Here is a 26,322-nt window from a genome sequence, read left to right on the forward strand (position 1 = left end):
TTGGTGTGACTTGATTTAGCGAAGTTACACACCTTAATTGCTCTTCTAGATTAAATAGTTACCGAGATATTGTCATTTCACCTGGTTAATGTGAATATTATATGGTTACTATGGGCGGCCATCTTAGATTGTGGGTGTCCTAGACATCAGACAACCCGACACCCTCTTCATTCAATTAGACAGTCTTGATTTAGTAGGGATAGGGACCTCAATGACCCTTGTAGGTCAAGCAGATTCCGAATTATTGTCATTTCATCTGGCTAATATGATGATTATGGTTGCTACGGGCGGCCATCTTGGATTTCAGGTGTTCTGGACCTCAGACATCCATGAAACCTCCTTCATTCACTCAGCCAGCCTTGATTTAGTGGGGATTTACACCTCAATTACCCTTGTAGGTCAGGCAGATACCGAATTATTGTCATTTCACCTGGCTAATTTGATGATTTATGGTTGCTATGGGTGGCCATCTTGGATTTCAGGTGTCCTGGACCTCAGATATCCATGAAACCCCCTTCATTCGCTCAGCCAGCCTTGATTTAGTGGGGATAGACACCTCAATGACCCTTGTAGGTCAAGCAGATTCCGAATTATTGTCATTTCACCTGGCTAATGATGATTTATGGTTGCTATGGGCGGCCATCTTGGATTCCAGGTGTCCTGGACCTCGGACATCCATGAAACCCCCTTCATTCAATCAGACAGCCTTGATTTAGTGGGGATAGACACCTCAATCACCCCTCTAGGTCAAGTAGTTTCAGAGTTATTGTCATTTTACCTGATTCATAAGTACATTTTGGCGGCCATTTTGAAAAATGGCCATATACAGAGTTTGCCCGGGTTTGGAATTTTCCACCTAGTAGAATTTGGAAGACCTATGCATACCCTACTCGAATCAACTTTCAAACTTTCCTCTTTGAAAAATGTATACGGGTCTGTAGGACAGGGCCTGGACTAATACTCAATGTTATTGCTATGATACTGTGCTTATATATTATTTCAGTAGCGTCTATATGTTACAAACGTATCACTTTAAATAACGGTATACATAATTCTTTGTGACAAATCTAGGTATAGCATGGTTGTAATTAAATTACATTTGGGGTATGTATTCTATCATATCCTAAAAACATACACATTAATCCCTTCCCGTCTAAAGCAATACTATCTTCAAATGTACAAGTTAACATTTATAAATTTATAATTCTCAAGGTAACTATTAGAATCTACATAAAAATGGTTGTAACATGTGTACAACATGTCTACTGTCAGGTAAATGATTAGTTCCTGTGTTGCGAATAATGATAAAAAAAATAGGCAGAACCTTACTTCTGAAAAACCTAACTTGTTTTCGTTTTCAACACGTAAAAGTAGAATTTATATCATATTCGGATATTCGTATCTGGGTCATACGAACAAGATAACGTTGGCTTACTTATGCCTTGCCTTTCTTCAAAGACATCTCCATTCCCGGATGAACGTAATGCAATGTTATTATTTATTTGGTAAACGAGAATCGATAAAATGAAATACGTGACTGAAAATAAACAAGTATGGATTGAAACAGGTTGTCAAAGTTTTCCAAACCATGTTTCTTTCTCTCCATTGGTATATGGAATATACATAACGTGATTTTTGAGTTACTTTAGAAATAATGACACCCTTCTTACGTTATTTGACACTAATGTTAGGAAATGCAAACGTTGATTTAAAAAAAAACTCTTACAAAGTGAGATGCCGCGTCTAATTGCAGTTTGCATTTGCATACAATTGTCTACATTTTACACGTTCTGAAGTACTGAGGTGAAAACTTCATACACATTTTATATCGCAAGGGATAATTTAGAATTGCAAATAGGATAGACATACACGAAATATGGAATGGGTAATATACATATAAGATAGGATGAAGTATTCAACGAAATCCTGATAATGATAATAATCACGGCGTGTAAAAAAGCTACCTTTAACTCAAGCGGCAAGTGAATAGTTGCATTTCCTAGAATAAAAAAAAGTAAGAAGTATACGGCTCACAAAAAAGTACCCGTACACATAAAACAAAAACAATAAGCTCATAAACACTTTGAAATGCTCTCCTTTTTCATTGAAATTGACATTTAAGTTATGAAAAATTTCAGGTATCAAAGTACTTTTCCATTTATCGATTACTTTATATGGTAATTTAGGTCTTTCAGATTTGCTTTGGTTTTAGTATATACGTTTGGTGCTGTATGATATGTTATAAAAGGAAACACAAATTCGCGTACACTGACGATTTCAATATAATACTGCTCGGATTGTATCAAAGAAACTGTTGTTATTTCCATATGTAAGAAACAATGTTCGTTCTAATCGCCAAGGAACATAGCACGGGAAGGAATTCTATTACCTAAATTACTTATTATATGGGAATAAATGAATAATTGTAATGAAATCTTGATAATCTGAAAAGAAAACAATACGTTGTAAGTCAAAATCGTGCCACAGTGTAGCTGGTACGATTTAACCACTTTAATAAGATAATCCTCCGGGAGCACAGTTAATTTTCTAACCTAGTTCTATCGTCAAGTCTCTGAATTGATATAAAAAGAGATTACAAATAATGACATCGAAAATAAAACTGCGCTCTGTCCTTTAATATTATATTAACACAAATAAGTTTTAAAGTTGGGAGAGCGAATATGTATGTACAGAGATTTTACTATCTCGATCTTTTTCAACTACTAATACTGCGCTCAAACCGAAGCTTATTAGTCTAAAAGATTTTTATTTTATTTTCAATGTGTTAATTTGAAATTTGAACGCTATTTGATTGAAAATTAAATAATTAACCAATTAGAATGGATAGCAATGGCAACAAATATTGGCAACGATTCTTTTTGTAGCACCCACGAGGAGAATTTCATCATTTCTTTTAAGCGCATCATATCGTAACCGATGATATTTAAGACTTTGTATCCTTTCAAAAATGCCATCAAGCACAAACATTGGAACACAGGGCACCAACTGTTATCAGATTGAATTTAAATTTGGAATATTACATTGAGATCGTTTTTGTTACTATTCATATTTCCTATCGCTACGCCAAGAGTACGGTGCATAAAACAGCTGTGTCTGTTTATCAAAGAGTGCGAATTGGAATTCTAGACATTTATGTAAATATATGTATAATCATGTTGTATGCAAGTGATATATGCTGTAGTTTGTAGCAATGTTTAAGCATGGTGAGTATGAAATATACTACTGAAACACATTTCATACCAGTCCTCTATTGTCCACGCGTGGAACATAGAGACTATAGGCTAATACTTATAGCGTTCTGGCCAGTTTTTCTGTACCATTGTAGTCAAGCATAATTTGGATGCCGAAGAATAATTAATTAATAAACATATAATAATAAACATATAGCTTAGATATTAAACTATTATGGGAAAACTATTATAGTCGGAAAGATATTCTTATAATTTTGTTCGCTACCATTATCACTGTTGTCATTTCTATAATCATGGTAATTATTAGTTCTAGTTTTATAGCTAGATTTGTTTCAATATTTATATTGGTATGCATATAAATATTTCATAGGAAGCGCTCTATGATTTTGAAACGTGAGGTACGACAGTCAGCGGTGCGGAAAGGAAAGAGATCATGTTGAAGATAATTTAGATAATTTGTAAGACAGTAAAGGGGTCATAATTCATCAAGCACATAATCAGCGTGAGTCGTATTGCCTGATTTACATCATATGGTTAGCGAACTGTAGGATAATGACAGTAAGGGTCCTTGACAGTGAGAGAAATACAAAACCTTAGCAAAGTTTAAAATAACAACGAGATGACATAAGCGTGTTCTTCACATGGATTTAATGAATGGATCATGTTTGTAATCTATATGAATTAAAGTGGCAGAGACGGAAGGTCCATGTAGGTCATTTCCTTAATTGGATTTACTGAGAAAATTCCAGGCTTAAACATTATGATCTTTATTTAATCTACGAACAACAAAAGAAAGCTAGTGTTATATAAGCTTGTTTTTATTTCCAGACTTTCGGATACACGATGAAAGAGTTCAAAATTTACTTACATCTGCGCTGTGGTGGGAAGTAAATGGAGAGAAATTTAGAAATGAAAAGAATGATTCATGATTTAAAAAGTAGAACAATAAAAATAAACAAATTTAATATAATCAAAACCAAAAAGGTATACATGCTGTGAAATTGATGGTAAAGAAATGGTCTGGCCAACCACTAAGAGATAAGTCTGATCCTTTTAAACATAAGAATTATTGAAAATACAAAATAAAAACATCTGATATAGTATCCAATTTGTGCGCTGTTCCAAATTATTAGCAATTATTGTCTGATTTTGATCGATAATATACCTGAAATTTGATATCTTCCAAAGTCTTTATAAGTTTTGGGGTTAATTAACTTTGCGAATGGCTCCATTAGCAATTCAGACTTATTCGCATTGACATGGCTACACCGGGCCATTCGTCAGCCGTAGGATATAGGTCATGTTTAGCAGATAAAATAATAAAATCGGCATTTTAACTTGTCAAAATGCTATACAACTGGGAGTCATGACAAGGTGCGATTATTCAATCATTCCAATGCGCACTTAAGCCCTTGTGGTTACCTGTGTGCGTCAACTAGCGGCGTGATGCCTTTCGCCTCTTCCCAAAGAAAGGAAAGAAAATATCAATTTTGTAACATGTTGTTATGAACTCTATAAAAAATACAAAGGGTAGATAGATATGGCCTCTGCCAAGTAGGTCAGAAAGGGAAGCACTTGACGGCAGTCGATGTGACATGACTTATTTAGTAAGATTCCTACTCTTATTTTCAATTACAGAGGGAATATCGCAGCATAATTTCAAATTGCAGCGTACGGGCAAAGACTGTCACTTAGCGTGTTTGCTCCGTCTTCTCTCTCTAGGTCCCCCGTCTCTCTCTCGCTCTCTCTGTCTCTATATCTCAATGCTCCCTCCACCCCTCTCTTCTCGCCGTCTTCTCCCCCCCCCCCTCCCCCCTCTCTCTCTCTCTCTCTCTTTCCGCTCCTTCTCCCATTCTCTCTCTCTCTCTCTTCCTTTGTCTTTCTTTCTCGTTCTTTCTCGTTCTTTTTCTCTCATTCTCTTTACAAAGTATAACTTTAATTTATCTTTTAATTTAAAACTCAGATCATAGCAGCACATCATTTAACAATACACAATACATGTATATATGTGATGCGATCAAGCAAAATCAGTTGGAACTCGGACATATTAAATTTTCCGATTTATTTTGCTTGATCGAATTTGAAAAGACTGCATTAAAATCGCTAAAATTGATCAAGTTATATAGCCAAAAAAGTACTTTTTAGAGTTTGATGCTTCAAAATAGTACATTTTCTCTCATTATATGACATTTTTGATGTAATAGTACCAAAATTCATACGCACGGCTTCGGTTTTTAGTAAATAGTCGCCCTATCATATTGTAACTTTCAGCTTCGAGGGCGCACTGTCATTTTAAGGTGTTTGCGGTTCAGTGCGTTAAAACAAGAAAAGTCTCAGGTCAACCTATGTTGAATTTGTGATCATTTGGCATCTAAATCATATAGTTTCACCTGATATTGGTGGCATTGAACTGTGAGAGTTCTGAATATGAGAAAATTCCACCCGAAATTAGGCATTTTCCCATTGAAACCCGTGTAATACATAATTAGTGGTATTTAACCTTAATGGCTTTTTAAAACCTGTATATTTTGTTATTAGAAGTGTTACATAACCTTGAGTTTAGTCTTTGTTTTAGGCAGAAACTGATTTACGCTCAATGAAAGCCAAATTCTTTTATATAGATCTCCCTTTTGCGCCCATAAATAAAATCATCTTTTTCATATACATGTGGATTTTGACATTTACTCGTAAGTTCCTTTTAAAAGGCCGCGATTGTAATCAGCTAATTCTATTAGATAACAGACTGGGTTTTTCATATTAACTCGGGTCATCATCTCTTCTTACAATTATGAAATTTCTATCCAACAACAACAGATGAATGAGGTTTTGAAAACATTTAAATAAAAGCATTAAGCTTTACTTTAACTGATTACCCATGGGTCTAGGGAATTAATCTTTTATCCCCCATACTCTCCCTAAAGTACATGAATGTGCCATTTGGATTTTCTAAAAAATAAAAAGAAGTGACATATCCACGCTCAGAAATGGGTAATAGACGATTGAAAATGAACAGGAAAGGGTTACTGCTTAGGCGTGACAGGTGCATTGTAGTCCTGACTACACTGTCACTAAAGGAGGTATATAGTATAAGTGTTGTATTCCTTCGTTTTAGTCTAATGGGCATTTTATTCATTTGAAAGAAAAATAGTCGAAGAACAGTTTGCAGGGGCCTTTGTAATTCAACTCCAATCAGATTGACTGTATGTTTCCGGTCATTAGATTTTCTTTTCATTTCACGTAAATTGTTGCTTATTAATGATTTCAATACAAAACTGCAATAGCTAATGTTTCAGGAAGGAGTTTTGCGAGATCTAACAGTGACGCAAATATCGAGATAAATCAAACCTATAACTCGATAAATACAAATACGACGTCATGAATTCTAGAACATTTGTATTTATTTCAATATTAGTAGATTTTCGCACATATTTAATTTTTATAGGTAATGAACTTGCTGATAACTATGAAATAATCTATCGCTATTAAAAACTTTGTGCGTGAAAATAAATGTGATGTGATACGTCAAAAACAAGTACTTCTTGACACGACCGTGAATTGAGAAACAGCCAAAAACCAGGGGCGATTTTTATGGAATTTGCGTTTTTGAAAATGTGTGATGCTAATAATGTTCAAAAGGTTTCGGACTGAAATTTCGTCTGCATCACTTTTTTACACTTTTAAATGCCGGTTATAACCATACCATACATATCAATGGCAACTTTTAAGTAGTCTTGACTTGTAACGTAACTTCCGTCGCTTGTTGGAAAAGCTATTGCTGGCATCTTATCGATAATCGCGAATATTCTTTAGCGTCAAAAGACAAATCTGAGGCTATGTCGCTAGCCACTACTGTGTGGGAGTGGTGGGTGGGATTGTAAGTGCGTGTGCTTAAAAATATATATCTATAGCTTTTTCACTAAAGACTAGTCCCTCCATGCCAGTGACATAATTCAGCTTTAGCACACTGTAATAGTCCAAGACCAAATATGTCCAGCACAACTGAGCCCTGAAGTCGCCAATCATCATTTTTGAGATATTCAACCAAAATATTCTGCTTGAAATTAGCTTTAAATGATGTATATCATGTCTATAATAGTACTTGACATTTAAGTAGTGAAAAATCAATAGAACAGTCAATAAATCCTTTGTTTCCTATTGTTTATTGTTAAGTTCAATGGAGCATATCTCAATAGTGGCACTGGAGACATCCGGGCTCAGTTGTGGTGGATGGTCACATATTGGTATTAATCCAATCAATTGAATGCCAATTAATAACATTAAATTAAGCCATCTGGAGGTACGATTAAGAGAGTAAATCGTGTTAAATCTTTTAGAGTCTGGTCTGGGGAGATTAAAGTAAACAATCTAATAGGCAGAACGAAGTTGTTGTCGGGGAATAGAAAAAACAGCCATCAATTATTTGCAAGCAAACTGTTTATCTAAAGGGGCATTTTCTATGAATAGTAGACAGTGTATTAAATACGTAATTCCACTCGAGACAGAGAGATGATATAAAGTACTTGGGTTTTATGAGCTGCCATTTTGTAGCAGATTGGCCCATTTAGAAAATAATGTGACGGATTTAGGGGAATAAAATACTTCACTTGATCAGAAGAAGACAGATTGAAAAACAACTGGACCAATAGATGTGTAGTGAAAGTGATATTATTTGCAATCCCACGGGCTTTCTATATCCGTCGTGATGACAAGTTCTAATAAGATACCAAGCGGCTCATGATAGTTGTGGGACTACGCGTATAGCGCATATTTTAGTAAGCAGGTTTTCGTCTTCCACCTGAGTGGGCGAACAGTGTGTACCAAAACCACGGAGGTTTGGGTGCATGTTGCCAGACATTAAAATAATATTTTCATGTGATAATTACAATATTTCGATTTATAGCAAACGATACAGCAACATGAACTAACCAGACATAAATTATTATGAGAACATATTAAAAGTAGATATGGGTTTAACCATCTTTAGACAAGAAGTTCAACCAATTCATAATGGCGTCATATATTATAGAGGTTTGTTGGTTCTTCATTTGCTTTAAATTTGGTAGAAAAAGTCAAGCCGTTATATTATTGCCAAATATATCCAATAGAGAACTAAGGAATATGGGCAAAATACCACCTGCGGCATTCTGACGGTTCCTAATGGGTGGTCAAATAGTTTGACCGATACTGCTATAGCCTATTGCGTATATAACACTTTCGGTACAACGGATGCATAAATTTAAGCGAAAATTGACCTGCCACTGCTCAATCTGTGATTAGTAACATTAGAGGCAGGTTATAATATAAACATCTCAAAAAAAGTAACTAACCCCCTTAAATAATGGCCATTATTCAAAAAGGGGCTATTGTATTGCAAATCTGTACAATGCGTTGGAAGCAGAATTTATTTCTGCGCATTTTGACACCTCATTTGATACAATAGTCCAGAAAACAAGAAAACACCGGTCAATTTAATGTAGTGAGGTACAGATTTGAAAGTTGCACTTACATACAAATTTTACAATACAAAAACACTCAGATATCATCACAAAAATTTCCTTCCATTACACTGAATGCAAAATCAATAGAATTTACTGCAACTTTCAAATCTTAGGTTACATTGATTTAAATGTACGCTGTGACATCAATATTTAGTCAATTGCTACAAATGAGGTGTCAAAATGTGGAGAAATAAATTCTGCTTCCAACGCATTTTACAGATTTGTAATGCAATCACCCGTTTTTGAATAATGGTCATTATTTAAGAGGGGTTAGTTACTTTTTGTGATATGTTTATTTACTTCAGTAATATGAAGCAGAAAGCATTTCCTCAGTGGAATATACTTGATCAACCTGTAGTTTCAACATGTATATTCGTTGTTGAAAAAAACTTATTCAGCGTATTGTTCAAGTCAATAGCAACTGAATTCCCATATGAATCGTAGGTAAACCCGAAGCCATTTTGAACGATGATTAAATATAAACAACATTGTAGAATAAAACATTCGGTGTAGACTGAAGGGCGGTAAAAGGCAGCCATATATTTCTACTTATTATCAATCTTGTGACAGATTCAGTTTTTGAAGAGTAGCAAGGCCAGTGTATCTCAGGAGCCTGTCAGTCGCGTGTTCGTATGGCAGATATATCAACAAAACATACGCTATAAAACGAATGAAGCTTTTCTTTTAAAAGTGGCATAGGACAAGGTGCAGGATTCCAACCATATTTTAGTAATAAAAAAACCTGTCCATGTGTGATTTTATATCAGCACAAAAATATTTTTGTGAAATTTATCGCCAGGTTTTCTTACTTAGATTTCCATGATAAATACAGCAGTATCCGTGGTAATTTAAGGTTCAGCTTATGGTAATAAGCTAATGTAAAAAGTCATTTTCGATTAGCACCAAATCGAACTCAGGAAATTGTCCTTCTTTTAGTATTTTAATACTTAATTCTGATCAGGTCAGTAATAATTTGTTCCATCAAGGCAATTTCAATTCCCTAGCTGAAAGTGTGGTCGAACGTTGTAACAGCAAGTCAATCGGGATTCGTCAAGATGGGTAATGGTGGTACGCAAGTGTGTAAGGACAAGGTTGTGGATAACACAGAGCCGATGGTCATCCTTTTAAAAAAGTAGTATTGTCACTTATAATTAACCAGGTTAAGGCTAATTTGATATATCTTAACTGAATGAAATACTTCTGAAAAGCGCCTGTTTGATGAGTCTGATTGATAGTACAATGTGGGCAAAAATTTAACCAGTTCAACTTGATTTGATTAAACCCTCATTAGAACTGTTTATCACAACTTCATCTGTCAAGCATTTGTCGTCCCTGTACTATGTGTACGGGGCAGAAACACACCTCCTTGACAGATTGTAATTCGATTTATTAACTGCTCTCGGCGGTGTTAATTGCTGAACAGGTTATTTTAAACCAAACAATACACAACAAGTGTTGATAAATATCACACACTAATTTGCCCAAAATGACTAGGAAATGTGGTCTAATACACTTGTTTTCTTTCATTCGTTACCAATTTTCAAAAAACACTTCAAAATATTATAAAACCCTTAGTTGTTTATAAGTTTCAATGAAAGTCACCAGAGGCCGAAGTCTATTAGCCTTCATGCTTTGTAAATTTGGGTAATTCACATGGTACATATGAACTTGTTTAGCTCAGACCGCGTTTGATTTCAGTTATTCATACTGGCAACATTGACATTGGATCCGTATCTAATATCTAGTCACGTGTGCATTATGTGTTTTTTACTGGTATCATAAGATCGAGTGCCTAAAATGCGGTACGCTTTTACCTTCGTATTCAACCAGATTGTTAGCGCTCCATATCAAACTGAATCCAAAGTATGAATATAGCCACACTACGTCTCACGAGTGCATTCCTTGCTTTTTCAGGCGAATTCAAGACGAGTGGTTATGCCTTTGGTAACGCAAGCTGTTTATGCGTACAGATTTGTTGCAAGTTGCTTTCAAATCTGCACTGTGAAAAAAAATAATATCAAATATTACTATTGTGAGTAACCTAAATTTATATTATCTTTTGAAAAATCGTTGAACAATAGTGAAGATAAATACACGAGACAGTAAGAGAGTACGTTTTTAACCTTTGGAATTAGAAAATGTGTGCACTTTACCGTATACATCTCAGCACGAAAAGGGTGTCACAACAGCCCTCAAACTACTCAACGACATTACTCGGTTACTTTACACGTTTCTTACGTTATTTTTTGGAAATAGGTAGTGCAGTCCTCGAAGCCTTTTTTTATGAAATATTATTCCTGAATAATTGACTGAATTGTCTCTTGGAAGTATTAAGTTCACCTGTGCAGGTTCCTCTAGCATTCAATCGGCAGAAAATGATCGTTAGTAGTAATCATGTGGGAGTATGTATATTTGACCCTAGTGAAATGTTAAAGTGCCGCGTGAACATCTTAATATAGCAGTACATTTTACCGTGTTTTTACAAATGTTTCATTGGTGTAACACGCACCGTAATTGTGCCTGGTATTCAGTATAACCAAATGTCGTCGTTTTGAAACATTTTAACTTAATTTGTATTTGTTTTGTTGCCAAGTGCAAATGTTTGAGGAACCACGATGAACACATTTGTCAAACTGCCCACCGATATAACTTGATTTGTATCAATCTAGTATTCAGTACCTGCGTCTGGCTCCACTGGGTGTAATATAACACCATCATTTTGGGTTTGCTATTCCCGAATTGTACATAGAAATGCTATAGTACTGCCCACATCATGCACAACAAAACATTGTATTGTATATCCCATTTTATAGCTGCTGTATTGACATATAATATAAATAATATAATGTACTTGTCTAATGTGTTAATGTGAAAAGTAGATTATTTGTTAGATTTGTTACCAATATTGGTGCCATTGGTGATTTTTTTTTTTTTCAAGCCCCAAGCTGATATACCAGACACATATTGTGTCGCGATATCTAATTATTCCCGGTAAATCTTATTGTGGTTGCTATAACACATTTTCTTTTGCGATAAAGGAGCAAAGCAGAGGAAACTTTGCGTGTATGAAGTAGTTTCGCAATTGACAATGGTAACTTAATACTCTTAATCTTATATTTAAATGAACTGATATTAGCAATTAATTAAAATCGAAGCTCCCGAGTATATATAATGAATATCATCTGAGATTAATAGCAATAGTATCTAACTTTAGTATGCATGAATCTTGATTGTCTTTTAAGTATTTATCAAAGTACTTAAATTTCCGGAAAGAAAAGATCATGCCTCACACTTCCAATATGTATGGTTCTCTACTTAGGTATAATTGAAAGTATTTTGAGTCATTATAACTGTTTTATACTTTTACGATGACTTGTGAGCAATGACCCGGGAAGATTATATTGCGAGAAAAATTCAATTTTAATGCCGGGTATCGACACTCTTTTCACATTAGCTCTTTTAGCTACTCAACAACTTATTACGTGTGAAAACAAGTCAAGCATTTACAGGTTAATTGATTTGATGCAAATCAAGGTGAAAGCATAATCTTCGGCGGCTAAAAGCATAACGATTAGTAGGAGCGAAAAGATGAAGTACCGATATATAAATTGAAACACTTTGCTTTGTTACAATCTAAACCAGCCACAAAAAGAAACTCGTCAGTTATAGTCACCCTTGCTGTTCAACAACCTGATACTTTTGGATTATTCTTAAATAAACATTGTGTTAATTGGACTTTGTTTGCATTGTTGACACCCTGTTCGTGAAAATCCAGCAAGAATTGACCAAGATATGCGCCTCCAAATCCTCAAATCCCAAAATCAAAGGTTGCAATTTCAACGATTTTTAATGGGAACGCGTCGTTGCATTGCACACAAGCACCACGGGCCAATCAATAAAGCACACAATGTAACAGGCACAATTGTATTTTAGCGGGATTTTACATGTTACAGTTTGTTTTTTATTGTCCGTATTGCACAAAATCATAAAAGCATTATATTGTAAATCAAGAATAAAGTTATTAACTCCAAAAGAATGCGTACTGCCATTCAGATGACCAAGATCAATAGACCTACTGATTTTGAAAGGGGGCATCGTCATAAATCCCGTAATGATCAGTGGTCACAGTCAACGCCCATTGAAAATCGTTAAAATTTGCAACTTTTGATTTTGGGGTTTCATTGGTTTTGAGGCGAATATCTTGCTCCATTCTTGCTCGATTTTCGCGAACAGGATGTCAAATGAGAAAGCAAAGTCCCATTAACAAAATGTATATTTTCTGTGCCTGGTGTATATCACTTGCAAAAGAAGGGCTAAATGATTGTTGTTTTATTTATTGTAAAATAAGGGTTAGGGTTAGGGTTATACTTGGGTCTTGGGCGCAGGATATACCAGGATTATTCCTTACCAGGATCTTCGTCACCTATATTTTAGTGTTAGGTTTGGATTTTTTCTTTAGGAGTAGTATACGATAAGATATTACACGTAAAAGATAATCAAATTAAAGATTATCAATTAGCGTTTCAAGAAATTCCTGAAGGCAAATGAAAGAGATAATGGCTAGGTTCATCGTAAAGGGTATATATGAAAGGTGTCCAGAGATAATGTTTTGTCTGGTGATGCAATATTTCTGGAGGCTCTACGTATATATTTCTTGTTTAGTCCATTCGTTCAATGAATTATAAGTATAATACATTTGGTTCAAGGTAGAATAGGGCCATTATATGAAAGTAGTCCTTATGGCCGAAGAGAAGTGCAATTTAACCACTTAGTATAACAGGCAGTTCTATTTTCTCTAAATTCATCTCTCTTATACAAATACATAAGTAGGGCTATTTGTCATATATAAATGACGCTTCATTTCAAGGAAAACATAAACGAGCTTAAACTGCTTTTCAATATACGATGCGGCACTTGAGGCGGGTGATTGGCAATCATGCCTGCTTGTTTCAAAAACAAATCATTCATTGCATATAATGGCGATGATATTGTTTGCTTTTTCGGCAAAGATTAAAACATCACTGCATCTGTGAATCGCCATTGGTTAATCGAATTACAAAAAGTTATCAAAATACATAGCAGAGATGTGTTTGTGTGAGGACCAAAAACAGTAACATATCCAGAGGGAATTTCGAAGAAATGGTTTTTGTGATCAATCCTGCCGAGATCGAGAGCGCAGTCTTCGCCCAGCTTTATTTCCAAAGGGGGTAAAAAGTAAGAAAACACGAGATGAAAAGAAACAAGCTGGCTCTCGCGCGTTAACTGGGATTACATAGATGAAATAGTCGGTAAACATGTCCCAACAACTGACGGGTCCAATGTTGATAAAATACAGATTGACAAGTATTTCTTTATTTGAAATGAACTTAAGCCCTTTGGCTTAGAATTTGCGACAGAACATAATAAACAAGCGTCTTTTCTCTCCTTGTCTCATTTCAGACATTGCCTTGGAGACGTCGATATACTACAAATTCACCAAGAGGATTACTACAGGATATTAAAGGCTCGTTTCCACACAGGGATAATGAGGTGAACAGTGACCTCGCTTTATTAAGAAACATAGCTGAATCTGAAAGAGAGGAATACATCATGTCTTCACCGTCATTGTTACCAGGGTATGATGATAGCCGAGTTTTGGTGACAACCCCATTTTATGGAGCCGGCAATAATACCACATCAGCACCTGTAGCAGCAGAGTCTGTAGACGCTTGGGTACTTGGATTAGAGTTAGTATTTGGTATCATCGGAACTATTGGTAATTTACTGGTCATCATCATAATAATACGCGCTAAATTTCTTCATAATCTGACTAACTACCTGATATTGAGTTTGGCTCTGGCTGATATGATTGCCTCAATGTTCCTTATATTCAATGTATTTCTATACGAAGCAGGTTTTATAACGATCCCAGATAATAGAATTGCGGCTGAAATATACTGCCGATTGTACGCTAGCTTTATGTTTTTCTGGATTTGTGTAACGACATCAGTATTTAACCTTGTCATCGTAACCTTGGAGCGATTTTTTGCCATTGTATACCCTCTTCGTTATCCGCTATACTTTACTAAAGGAAGAGCACGCTTGATCGTCGCTTTAACCTGGATTTTTTCAATTCTTCAGGAACTATTTGCACTCTGGATTAATTCATACAATTCTGAAAAACATCAATGTGACTATAAGTACCCTCACGAAGCAGTGGAAATTTTCAATGGCGTTTTCATATTTTTCATTTCCTACTTCTTGCCACTCTTGATCATGATATGGTCGTACTATTTGATCATGCGGAACCTTAAAAGGAGTGCTGGTGCAATGATGCGTGAGCAGTCAGCTGGTGAAAATGCTTATTCACTACTAAGAGCTCGGAAGCGGGTAATCCACGTCTTGTTAACAGTAGTGATTGCATTTGTTATTCTATGGTCGCCGAATCACATAGTGTATTTATTCCAAAACTTTGGTATTTATTTAGTAGATGTCCGTTCGGCTTGGTATAAGTTAACCAGAGTTATGGCTCTTGCTAACAGTGTAATTAACCCTTTTATATATGCATTTAAATATAGACAGTTTCGCAAAGGCTTTCGGGTAGTTATTTGTGGGTGTGTGGCCAATCAGGTATCTGATCATACAAGAGCAACGGAGATGTCGGCAGCATAGTGCAACACATTGATAAGTACATACCTGTACAAATAAGGATCAAATTTAATGTCACACAATGTCAACTTTATTATATTAAGAATGACGCTGACGTGTGACGTTTAAAATGTTAAGTCTAGAAAAACATACTATGAAAAGGTAGTGGTCGAGCACAATTTTTATAAGGATTATGTCAATGATGAATCATATTTCCCATAAAAAGCCCTTCCAGATTTGTCATACAAATTGTCATTTTCCTAAGCAGCTAGCAAATAAAGATAAATTAGGGTCAATGTCATCTTTGTCTTCTATCATGAAAAAAGTAGAAACCTACAAATAAATTTGAATTAAGAAATTAAGTGACGACTTCGAAACCAAACTGTCGGTCGATCTCAGACCCCCTGAAAGCACTGCCGGTTTAACCGCGTTCTATTGTTTTGAACAAAAGATACCAATGCTAATCATCCGTTCTGACAAGGTGCTGAAACTGACCGGTGGTTGGGTTTTGATCTCATCCCTAAATCGACACATCTCACAAACTGATGCACCCAATGAATCCATTCGTCGCACAAGAAGTATATGTGGGGTACCATATTAGCATCGCACATTATCTGTCCAGATACATGCACACTAAATCCAACGACTGATGAAAACAAGAAAAATACGATACATTACTAGTAGAAAACATGCCGTAAGCATTTTGTAAGGAATCTTCTTACGAGAGGTTATTACCACTTTTATTTTTCATTTACAAGGACACCACTGCACAGATAGTTTAGTTATTTGGTCATGAGTTGTATACCTGTTTTTTGTGGATGCATGTTTCGTTAATGTACCGTTTACTCTACGTGTTATTTTATTTTGGATTGTGGCGTAGCAGTACAGAATATAACGGATTCGAATTAGCAATATCCTTATCATGGAAAGGTCTTTGGGTAAGGGGAGGCTCACACGACAGGTTGCGTTCTTCCCAGTTTACATACATTAGCATAGCCTGACACCATACACCACTGTGACTACACTAACATACCAGAGAATCATATAAAATGATAATGTACATCCCCAAACCAATTCACAGACAAACACTTCATACCCCACACGTTCACCTGACACAGCAACCTCATACACTCACACCTTGACACACAACAAAACACAATTCACATGAAAAAAAAATAGCGCAAACACTAAGGAAGTAGAGCTGAAGGCACATACAAATACTGGCAACCTTTTTCTTCCCTTTAAGTGTGTTTTCAGTCCAGACACAACAACATTTGTAGATAGGAGACTTTCACGATGCCATGAAACCCAAATACTACGCCATTAGGTTGCTCAAATCAAGCTTACATTGGCCTCCTTTTTCAAGGATGGTCAGGTATTTTCTACGGGTAAACAACTTTCAACTGCACTGTGCAATATTTACTGAATAAACTATCTTACAACGCTCGTGCTTAAAAGTGTATTATATCACCTTTAAACTCGTAGTCACTTTCTAGCATATGGGCGCCAAAAGTGCTTTTACTGAACATTCACCCCATGTGTGCTCTATAATGCATGGAAACAACCTAAAGCGACGTAGAGTTCCAATAGTCAGTGTTGACAGAAATTTTACAAAGTATGATCTGAAAAAAACAGTCTACAACTTTCAGAATATTCTTAAAAGACGAAGTTCAGAATACTAGATTTCAATTAAACTATTGACTCTGACGTTATGCTGGGACATAATTGCACCCACTTGCAAAAGAAAATTGAGATATGAATGCACTAAAACTAAGATTAGTTTAAATTTACCGAGAATTGAATAGGTCACCTGTCTCATCTAGACACTTAAAATATTAAGGCTGCAGGTGAAACTGTATAATAGTAAATATTCTATTCAGCCGTGGGTATGGACAATTGCTAAATGTTTTACACCTCGGCGAAAGCTCCCTTGACATTCAAAAACAGAGCACACAAGAGAAGTAAATCTATTTTATCTCATGTCTTCATGTGTAAAATTAAACCGCTTCGGGAAACAATGTGTTCAAATACCGCGTGCTCTATAGAGCACGAACGCAATATATGGCGGTTTTGTTTTTGTCTAAAATAAGTGTAAGATAAATTTGATTACACATATCATTTTAAATGAAACTTCTATATTTCATTGCTCCCTTTTTACTCATCTTAAGTGATCGTCTTTTTAAGAAGTGGTACAAACATTATACCCTGATTTGATATTTGCTGAATCTAACTTTGCTTTTTACCAAATTAATCAACTCAACATAACAAAACACATTATTCGCTATGTTCATGTCGTAAGACATTGCACCAAAACAATATTTTTCCCTTAGGTTGACGTCAAAACGTGAAGTAAGAAACTTTCAGAAATTTCTTCCAGCTCAAACAACCTGCCAAAATGAATTAGTTCTTTGATTCCTTAATAAACCTGCACCGACTTAATATTGTACACTTAACTAACGAAACCGTTAAAGTCAATATCGCTCAAAAGTGCAAGTTTAATTATTTTCTACTGCTCGCTGTTGGCCTTCACTAACTCATAGCACAACATATATATTTTCTCAGCGATATTGACTTGTGCCATCATCACGAAGCACCTTATGTATATGTTTATAAGACATTATGTTTCAAATCATTGCATCCAATTTTGATAATGGAATCTGTTTTGTTTTTATTCTTAAATCAAGGTTTACACAAGATAGCGTTTTGTAGAATAATTAAACCCTTCATTTTGATCTATAGCTAACATATTTTAATCACTGACAAACCAATCTGCAAGGTAAATATGTGCAGCTATTTTAGTGTACTCATCAGAAGCGTTGACAATGCATGACTACCTTTCTTCCTGAAATTCATGATGAAAGTTTGTTCACGCCGTCCTCACATCGTTGCAAGCCCATCCGTTATTTTTAGACAAAATAACCCGTTTCTATCAAAGAAGAGACAGGCATTACTCGCTGCGAGCGTTTTCAGAAAAATGCGACTTACTTAACGAATTGGATCATGATTAAACGGTGCACTATAGCTCCAAGAAAACAAATCATGTTCCAGTTTTCAGAACGCTATCTTAATGATCTCTATGCTGTAAAATTAGTCAAAAAGTGCATCGTGTAATGCTAGATTGCCATTATCCACTACATTATTGTATGTCTCCTTTTATATTGCGTATGCTTCAAGTACCTGGAATATAGGTTTCAAGTTGAATCATATCTTATACTTTGATGTAAGTCATTAGATTGTTCTTGGCGGAAGGTGCTCGAAACGGAGACTAGCATTTTGTATTTGTCCATCTCTTATAATTGCAAAAAAATGAAACATACATGAAAAATTGAAAAGTACTTATTCCTCCAATTATTCCCAAAATAGTCAATGCATCATTTAATCAAGAAGGACACTTGTACATCATTATTACATGATATGACTATAACTTGTAATATAAGAAATGGTTCCACCTGAGAGCATAAAAGCATTCAGTATAATCTCAACTTTAACGCTCAATAGATTTCCGGCGTCCCATCTTTACTCAATGAAATAGGAGTCTATCTACGTGCTTGAAAATCTCAGTCAACACGGGCTAATCGGGACGAGATTTACTCTACACGCCTTACTTAAATATACATGGATGCCATGCATTGAATTGATCACGTATTATGGAAAATAAATTGGCTAACGTGGTGGGATAAGCGATTCAATCGGCCCAGCTGAATGCATTCGGGGAGGTATGCCAGCTATTGACAAATTTGAGATGAGTACTGTACCACATCAAATCTAAATTTACATTGATAGCTGGCTTTATAGGGTAATTCATTACAAAGGTCATTCAACATTTGATCAGTCAGTATTCCATCAGAGACAAAAGCTTAGTGTTAACGAACTGGAGATTCCTTTACACGTTGCTGTAATTCAAATGAATTCATTCTCAATCGAATTTAATCGCTTAATCAAACATGTTTCAAGGTTTGAAAAGAACAAAACTGATGACATCCTTTATTGGGTTTAATTTGATTGATTATTAATATACCTCTAAAAAGCATTAGCATTTGTTGAAATTACCACATAGGTTTAATGATGAAAGGAAGACTCCTTGTCGTATGTAAAATCAAAAGCAATCTGCAAATTTTGTGAATCTGAAAGCGTATACATAAATGTATTACGAACAAGACACCAAGCATACGCAAAACTCCTAACCAGTACTCTAAAATACTGTTACCAACTTTGAACAAACAAGCAATAAACACAATCACTTGGTAAACAAATTTGCTAAACGTATATCATCAAATGCAGTACTCGTTATATTCTAATAACTCCGTCACCATTAATTTTCATCATAATAAACTATTACAAAACCGACAAAAATTAAAAACTGAAGATTTGGATGGGTTTCGTGGTTGGTCAGACATACCACGCGACTACCTGTTGTTTTATCAAAGATATATAAATGGTGGGGAGTAACTGTTCATTGTTCGTGCTACTAAAGATGTATTATTTGTGCAAACTAATGAACATTTCAACTTTTAATAATGCCTGTAACTCGGAGCAAAATTCATGGGACATGGACATAATAATTATCACAGCGGTAGTGTATTTCATTATTGTACAAAGCATTGTAAGTCCAAACACATCGCAATTCTTCCATAAGGATTCTATGTTATAGAATTGGGATGGGTTTTGACCTACTGTAGATTGCAGGACTTACTTATAAATGATAGTGAAAGCCATGAGTTTCGTGGGTATTTTATTACTTTGTGCACAATCTTTCACGGTCAGGAGTTTCAACTGAAGTGGACACTGTGCGAATAACACATCCTGTTCATCCGTATAAATTGTAAACACAGTACGTCCACTCTGAACTGAAACTCATGTGGTTGATACGATTGCTACAGGACCTTCAATCTTGACTCGCATTATTGTATGTCTAACGTAATACCACTGATTGATTATTCCCACCAATCGGCTTACGCAGTAATAAGATTGTTATTTGTGATACAAATCAGGCCACATAAGTTAAAATAGGCAAAAGACAATATTCAGATTAATGTGATTAAAAACAATGCTTGTTTACCGTAGCGGTTTCGCGGACCTTCCGCGGCTTTTTTGGATGTTGTTGCTTCTGATGGTTTCTTGGAAACGGCTATTTAGACAATCTAGTCATATGACGTCACACGACGTCACTCTAGGTGAAAGTGGGTTTATTCTGTCCCTGGTCATACTGGGCAAGATTGTCCGACACCGGATCCATTTCAGTTTCAAAAGGCATCAGAACCAATAACATCAGCTGAAGAGGTGGAATGTCCGCAAGAGAAATAATAATAAGACTAGTGCAGGTTTAACCACATTAATCTGCATTTTGTCACCACTACGTATGAATCTACTAGAGACGGTTCGTTTTGATGCATTTATTAGGTTTACACGAGCCTTACAATGGGATGAAAAGGTATAGTTGTCACAATGTCGTGAGTGACTCAAAAAATGTACTCACACACATACTTCGCCCAACACAACGATCTATCGTGACTTCATCAACGTACACAATACCAACCAGTGGAGATGCTTTAAAAATAAACTCTAGATGCTGTAAAGAATAAAGCTTTGTTCAATTTGGAATAATTTTATACAGTCAGACAAATATTAATCATAATTCTTTGACACTCCAAACTTATATATAATAATATCTGATTTTTTTCAAAATGCTAAAGCTGACCGGTTACTTGCCTCGCCAAGACACTACATAAATACACCAATACCGTAATGTATGTATTTTGAATAGGCTGCTGAGGAATTAATTTGATACATTTGAACTTTAAAATATTCCCAAGACAAGATCCTTCGCCACAATGCAAATCACGATTATATCATCAATTATGAAGTCAACGGGCTTTCAAAAGTTAGAACCGGTCAGTGTGTAGTTGTCTCTAGCGAAATCAGAATACAACAACGCAATATCATAGCATTAAAATAGCATTTGTATAGAAATATTTATCATATACCTAGATGATGTATAAACATGATTTATAACATTAGACCAACATGTATTATAAACATATATTATATACAATAGCATTTTTATTTTTTGAATATTTATACTGAAATACAAATAGTACAAGAAAATAATTATAAATACAGACAACATTATAATGCTATAAGGAAAAATATTGCATCTTGCTGAAATTGTATTTATTTATTATTATTTTAGGTATGTTGTACCATACACTCAACTAAATCTTATTAATGTATTGCACTGGCTATTGGCAGGTCCGTATAGCTCATGTATGAAAGCCGATACCTAATTCACTATACACCCGTCGCGTAATCGCCCACTTTTTATCATGCCCTTTGCAAAGTTGTTTGTCCGGACATGTGTCTAGCACACTTTTCCGTTTCATATAAAGGTTTGATTGTCGCTACTTCTCGGACGAATAAGACCATGATATGTTCAGCAATTTAACAAACGACGTCGGGAAAAGCCATCGATTAAAGTAGATGAATTGGTTAGATTTAATTTCAAAGGTTGCATTTTTTGGTCAAACTGTAATAATTACGATTTATGTACCGCTAGTAAAAATAACTATAGCTGTTTGATGGGAATTCATTATTATCAAATACATTTTAGGTACCTTACTTTAGGTTTCACGCTGCCACACAGCTCTGTATTGAACAATTGTGCTTCTGCCTTCCTGCATTTGCTCTCATTGGAGCAAAAGAAAAGACATATCGAAGAAGCAAATTGGATAAGGTGCTGCAGGAAAAACAACATAAAGAAAATATGTATTACCAAAATATTTTTGACCAGCTTCTAGCGCCACCAACGTTAGCAACTTCAGGATAGACGAAGAAGCAAGGTTTCCTGTCTAATGAAGAGCTGCCAGCTGTATACAGCAGCTTGAGTTTGTAACCAGGCATATAACCAAAAATCATTTGAGCACATTACTTCCCATCAAACAGTATTCTATTGACAATCCAGAAACCTATTACATCATGAAAGTTATTACTATATGGGAACCTTACAAAACACATATTGAAGACACGCCACTTGATTAATTCTAAGTTAATTTATTTTCTGTTTGAAAAGTTGCGTATGTATCTGTATTACGTATCTGCCTTGTATCTTATGTTTTACTTTTATTTCTTATTCTTGTTCCATTCTTGTTCTTGTACTTTCTTGTTCTCTTCCTTTTCCATTGTTAAAGCACTTATTGGGACAGATGTGTCAGCACAATATATAATTTTGGAATGCTCTGCTGGTAAGATTATTGAAATGTGGTCTTTAACGAAGGATATCTTTAAATTATGCTTCGATTTCATTAGTACATAATAGAAAACATAACTTTATATCACTATGTGCAATTGCCATTTCCTGGCTTAACACTGATTAAAGACATGTACGTGTAACTTGAAAAGTAAAAGTTAAAAAATTTATTCAGAAATAAACAATAACTTCATCTTCCTCTATACTATGTTATTCCTTAACGAGTCAGTGCCCTCAGAGCAGCTTCAAATCGCGCGCGTTCGCTCAAAGGCGCACACACACCTGTTTATTAAGGGGGTACTACACCCCTTGATAAATGTGTGTCTATTTTGCATTTGTCTCAAAAACTAATAACACAGTGGTAACAAAAGTTATGTATACTATAGGGGCAAGGAATGACAATTACTACACTGGAATTTAAGTGACCCCAGACAAGCCGTTCGTTATTTATGATAAGAATTTACTATCATATATACTGAACCGCCTGTCTTGGGCCACTGCCCCAATAATATACATAAATTTTGTTACCAGTGTGTTATTATTTTTTGAGAAAAATGCAAAAATAGTCACAAATTTACCACAGGGGTGTAGTACCCTCTTAAGGATGGTCTTAACCCTGTAATAATGAAAACTTTGGAGCCGCGTAAGTGCTATATTGTTGGTCTAAAGTTTATAATAGTGTCATGGTAAAGACTTTATAAATTCTTCTGTGATGTCAAATTTGGGCAAAAATGCTCATTTTAAATATGTATACTTTTCTATATTTTAGATCAACAATTTAGCAGTTATGAGGCTCAAAACTTTTCATAATTACAGGATTACCAACACGCCACATAGCTGTGCGAGCGAATCAGCTGTCAAGACGGTGATTTTGCTGACTCGCAAAGACGACAAATAGTACTTTGCATCACATGATTTGTACAACCCTTAGAGTAATTAATTCAAGTGGCGCATTATTTCTCTGAGATAATTAGACAATGTTCTAACTTAGCATATGATATTTTTACGTAACCTAACAAATAAATTAATATGTCAACTCCTTTTGTTTCTAGCACGTCTGTTGGATCCAATATTCTTTCACCACTGATGGTGTAAACATTTAATCACTAGATGCACCGTCGATGTGTCATGTCATGTTTTTTACACGAATATGTAATCATTGTTGTTTGAAAACGAATAAATGGAATATATTTCCAGATATAGTACAAAGTCTTTACAAGTTGTTTCTTTATTACAGCGGCTCTATTGACAGCAATGTTTTTGTAGTATTTTGAAGGTAGCGGCTAAATATACCGTTTTATTATGTAGTTTTCTTGCTGATATCAACAGACAAATCACGGATCTGCTTGTTTCAGTTCCAGTTTCAGTGGCAATAACTATAAGTGACATTCCTCGTGGAATAGCCAAGTGAATTAGACGATATATAGCTTGTTTTCGTTGTTGAAAGGGAATCTGCCCTCGCGAAGTAAACCACGCAGACGACGCGGAAGCATCGTTGCTAAATTTACAAGCTTTTCTTTTTAATTTTTCAACACACTCACCTTTCACATTTACAAAAAAATTCAGTAATAAAGACAGTGTCAGTCCAATTGTCTTTTTCTACTAAAATGCATAAAATTATCATATTACTTTGAAATAAATATTTAATTTCAAATTTAATAAATCAATATCATTTATTGCATCACGAATCAAATCAAGATTTCAAACTCAATGAGTTTACCAGAGTTTATCAAATTATCTTAGTTCAGCAACGTTATTTGCTATTTTGACACCCCGAGCCCTTTATCGCTTTGGTTATTATAGGTCAAATTGGTTCCTTTCGTTTGTACTCAACGAAGCTAACGCAGCTGCATCATTGCGAATTGTTTAAAATATAAATACTGAATATGCAATTATTAAGCGAATAAAAAATTTAATTTAATATTCGATCTTGAACAAAATAAAAACCAATACTTAGAAATGTACGAAATGAATCGATATGCAAAAAATGATACCGAAACTTGACACCTTCAGAATAAATTTTCAAATATACTGTTTCTAGGCGTCTTTTCAATAGAAGACTTATTGGTATTTCATTTCATAAAGTTCAGCTTTTTCTCAATATTCTTAACCTTGAAAATATCTCTTCACTTCAATTCCTTTGTTAAAACAATTCCAAGAAGATTTTTTGTTCTCATTTGAAGGATTTAGATACACGGTCCCAATAATTGGTTTGCAGCACTTTGAATCGTGTAATCGCACTTCCAGTGCCATCAATTATGAACAAGTATTCATAGTTGCTCATTTTAATAGATATTTTCCTGCTGTTATTAAAATACTGACTAGAAAATAATTGTCGTTTAATAGATTCACCGGGTTTATTGAAAAAAGATGTATTTGTAATGTTTGCCTGACACAACCAAATGAAGTTTTACTCTCTGCAATATTTCATTTTTCATAATTACACAGGCTGAATCAAAATGATGGTAATTCTTCTTTTTGGTGCTTTTCTGCAAAATCTATCCGCTGTAACAAAAAATACCATTGGAAAAGCTGGAGTCGGGAGTTATGCTCTTTTGAAAATTAAAACTACTTTTGTAGCTGCACGTGGCTCCACTTCCCATGCATGTAGTCATGATCATGGAGTGTATTGACTGGTGTGACGCGATATTCAAATACAAAATAAAGTTGTGTGACAGGTGTGGTTTCGATCAATAATATCTAGCGGACTGCATTACAGCCTTAAGAATTCCTTTTTAATATTTTCAATTTCATCATATTGCACTGCACCAATGGTGGCAAAGTTTCATGAAATTAACCCGTAAAGTTCGTCGTCTCTTTCGTCTTCAGTTTCCCGCAGCTGATCGGATTCCAAGTACCGACAATCTGAAGCTTCAGGATCCGGCAGACTGCGAACTGCTGGACACTTCATTCTTAGTCGGATCATCCGGAAGACAATGATTACAAGAGTGATCATGATTATACGAGGCCTGAGGAGGTATCCCAATACGAACTGCCGTCATGGATTTTGCATTTGAATTACATAGCGGCATACCAATCAATACACTACGTGCATGGTAAATGAAAGCGTGTACTGTACAGCTACAAAAAAGTGTGTTCTTATTCAAATGTGTATAACTTTGGTTTGGTTTAAGCAAATACAACAAGTCTGAGATTCTATTTTTTGATCAAGTGTTTCCATCAATTTAGAGACCAATTATATCATCTGCAACAGGGTCGTTCTGGACAATGCTGGGCAAGTTGACATGATTTATCTTGATTTCTCAAAAGCTTTTGACAGTGTCTGTCATAACTTATTGCTTCACAAAATGCTATCTTTTGGTTTTCCTTTTGACCTCAATTGGTTTCACGCTTATTTAACAGGGAAAGGGTTGTCATTGATGGGGTTAATATTCCGACTGTGCTCCCGTTGTGTCTGAGGTGCCGCAAGGATCAATATTGGGACCAGTACTTTCTCTTTTATACATTAATGACATGCCCAGTATTGCCCAGAATTTATCTGATTGTCACATGCTCCAAACTGATGTTGATGCATATTGGATTGGAGCAAAACATGGGATCTCTATTTTCATCCCTCTAAATGCCAGATCATCAGACGTAGTAGTGCAAGTCATAATGATTTGAATGGTGCTGTTCTAGACCGTGTTAGTTCCAATAAAGATCTTGGTCTTAATATTTCCTAATCTTTCACTTGGGATGATCAACAAGGTCGTTAAAAGTGTAATAAAAACTTGGTATGATA

General features: G+C 35.2%; 1 protein-coding gene across 3 annotated transcripts in view; it reads left to right on the forward strand.

Moving 5' to 3' along the window:
* LOC140138140 (galanin receptor type 1-like) overlaps positions 1-22,227 on the forward strand; it is a 257,448-nt gene extending 235,221 nt beyond the window's left edge. For all 3 annotated transcript variants that reach the window (XM_072160066.1, XM_072160065.1, XM_072160064.1), the window contains exon 2: positions 14,150-22,227. In XM_072160066.1, coding sequence (XP_072016167.1) covers positions 14,300-15,361 — 1,062 coding nt within the window. In that variant the 5' untranslated portion in view covers positions 14,150-14,299 and the 3' untranslated portion in view covers positions 15,362-22,227. The remainder of the gene's footprint in view (positions 1-14,149) is intronic.
* The last annotated feature ends 4,095 nt before the right edge of the window (positions 22,228-26,322 follow it).

The sequence above is a fragment of the Amphiura filiformis genome, chromosome 17 (genome assembly GCF_039555335.1).
Source record: "Amphiura filiformis chromosome 17, Afil_fr2py, whole genome shotgun sequence".
In the NCBI taxonomy this organism is placed as follows: domain Eukaryota; kingdom Metazoa; phylum Echinodermata; class Ophiuroidea; order Amphilepidida; family Amphiuridae; genus Amphiura; species Amphiura filiformis.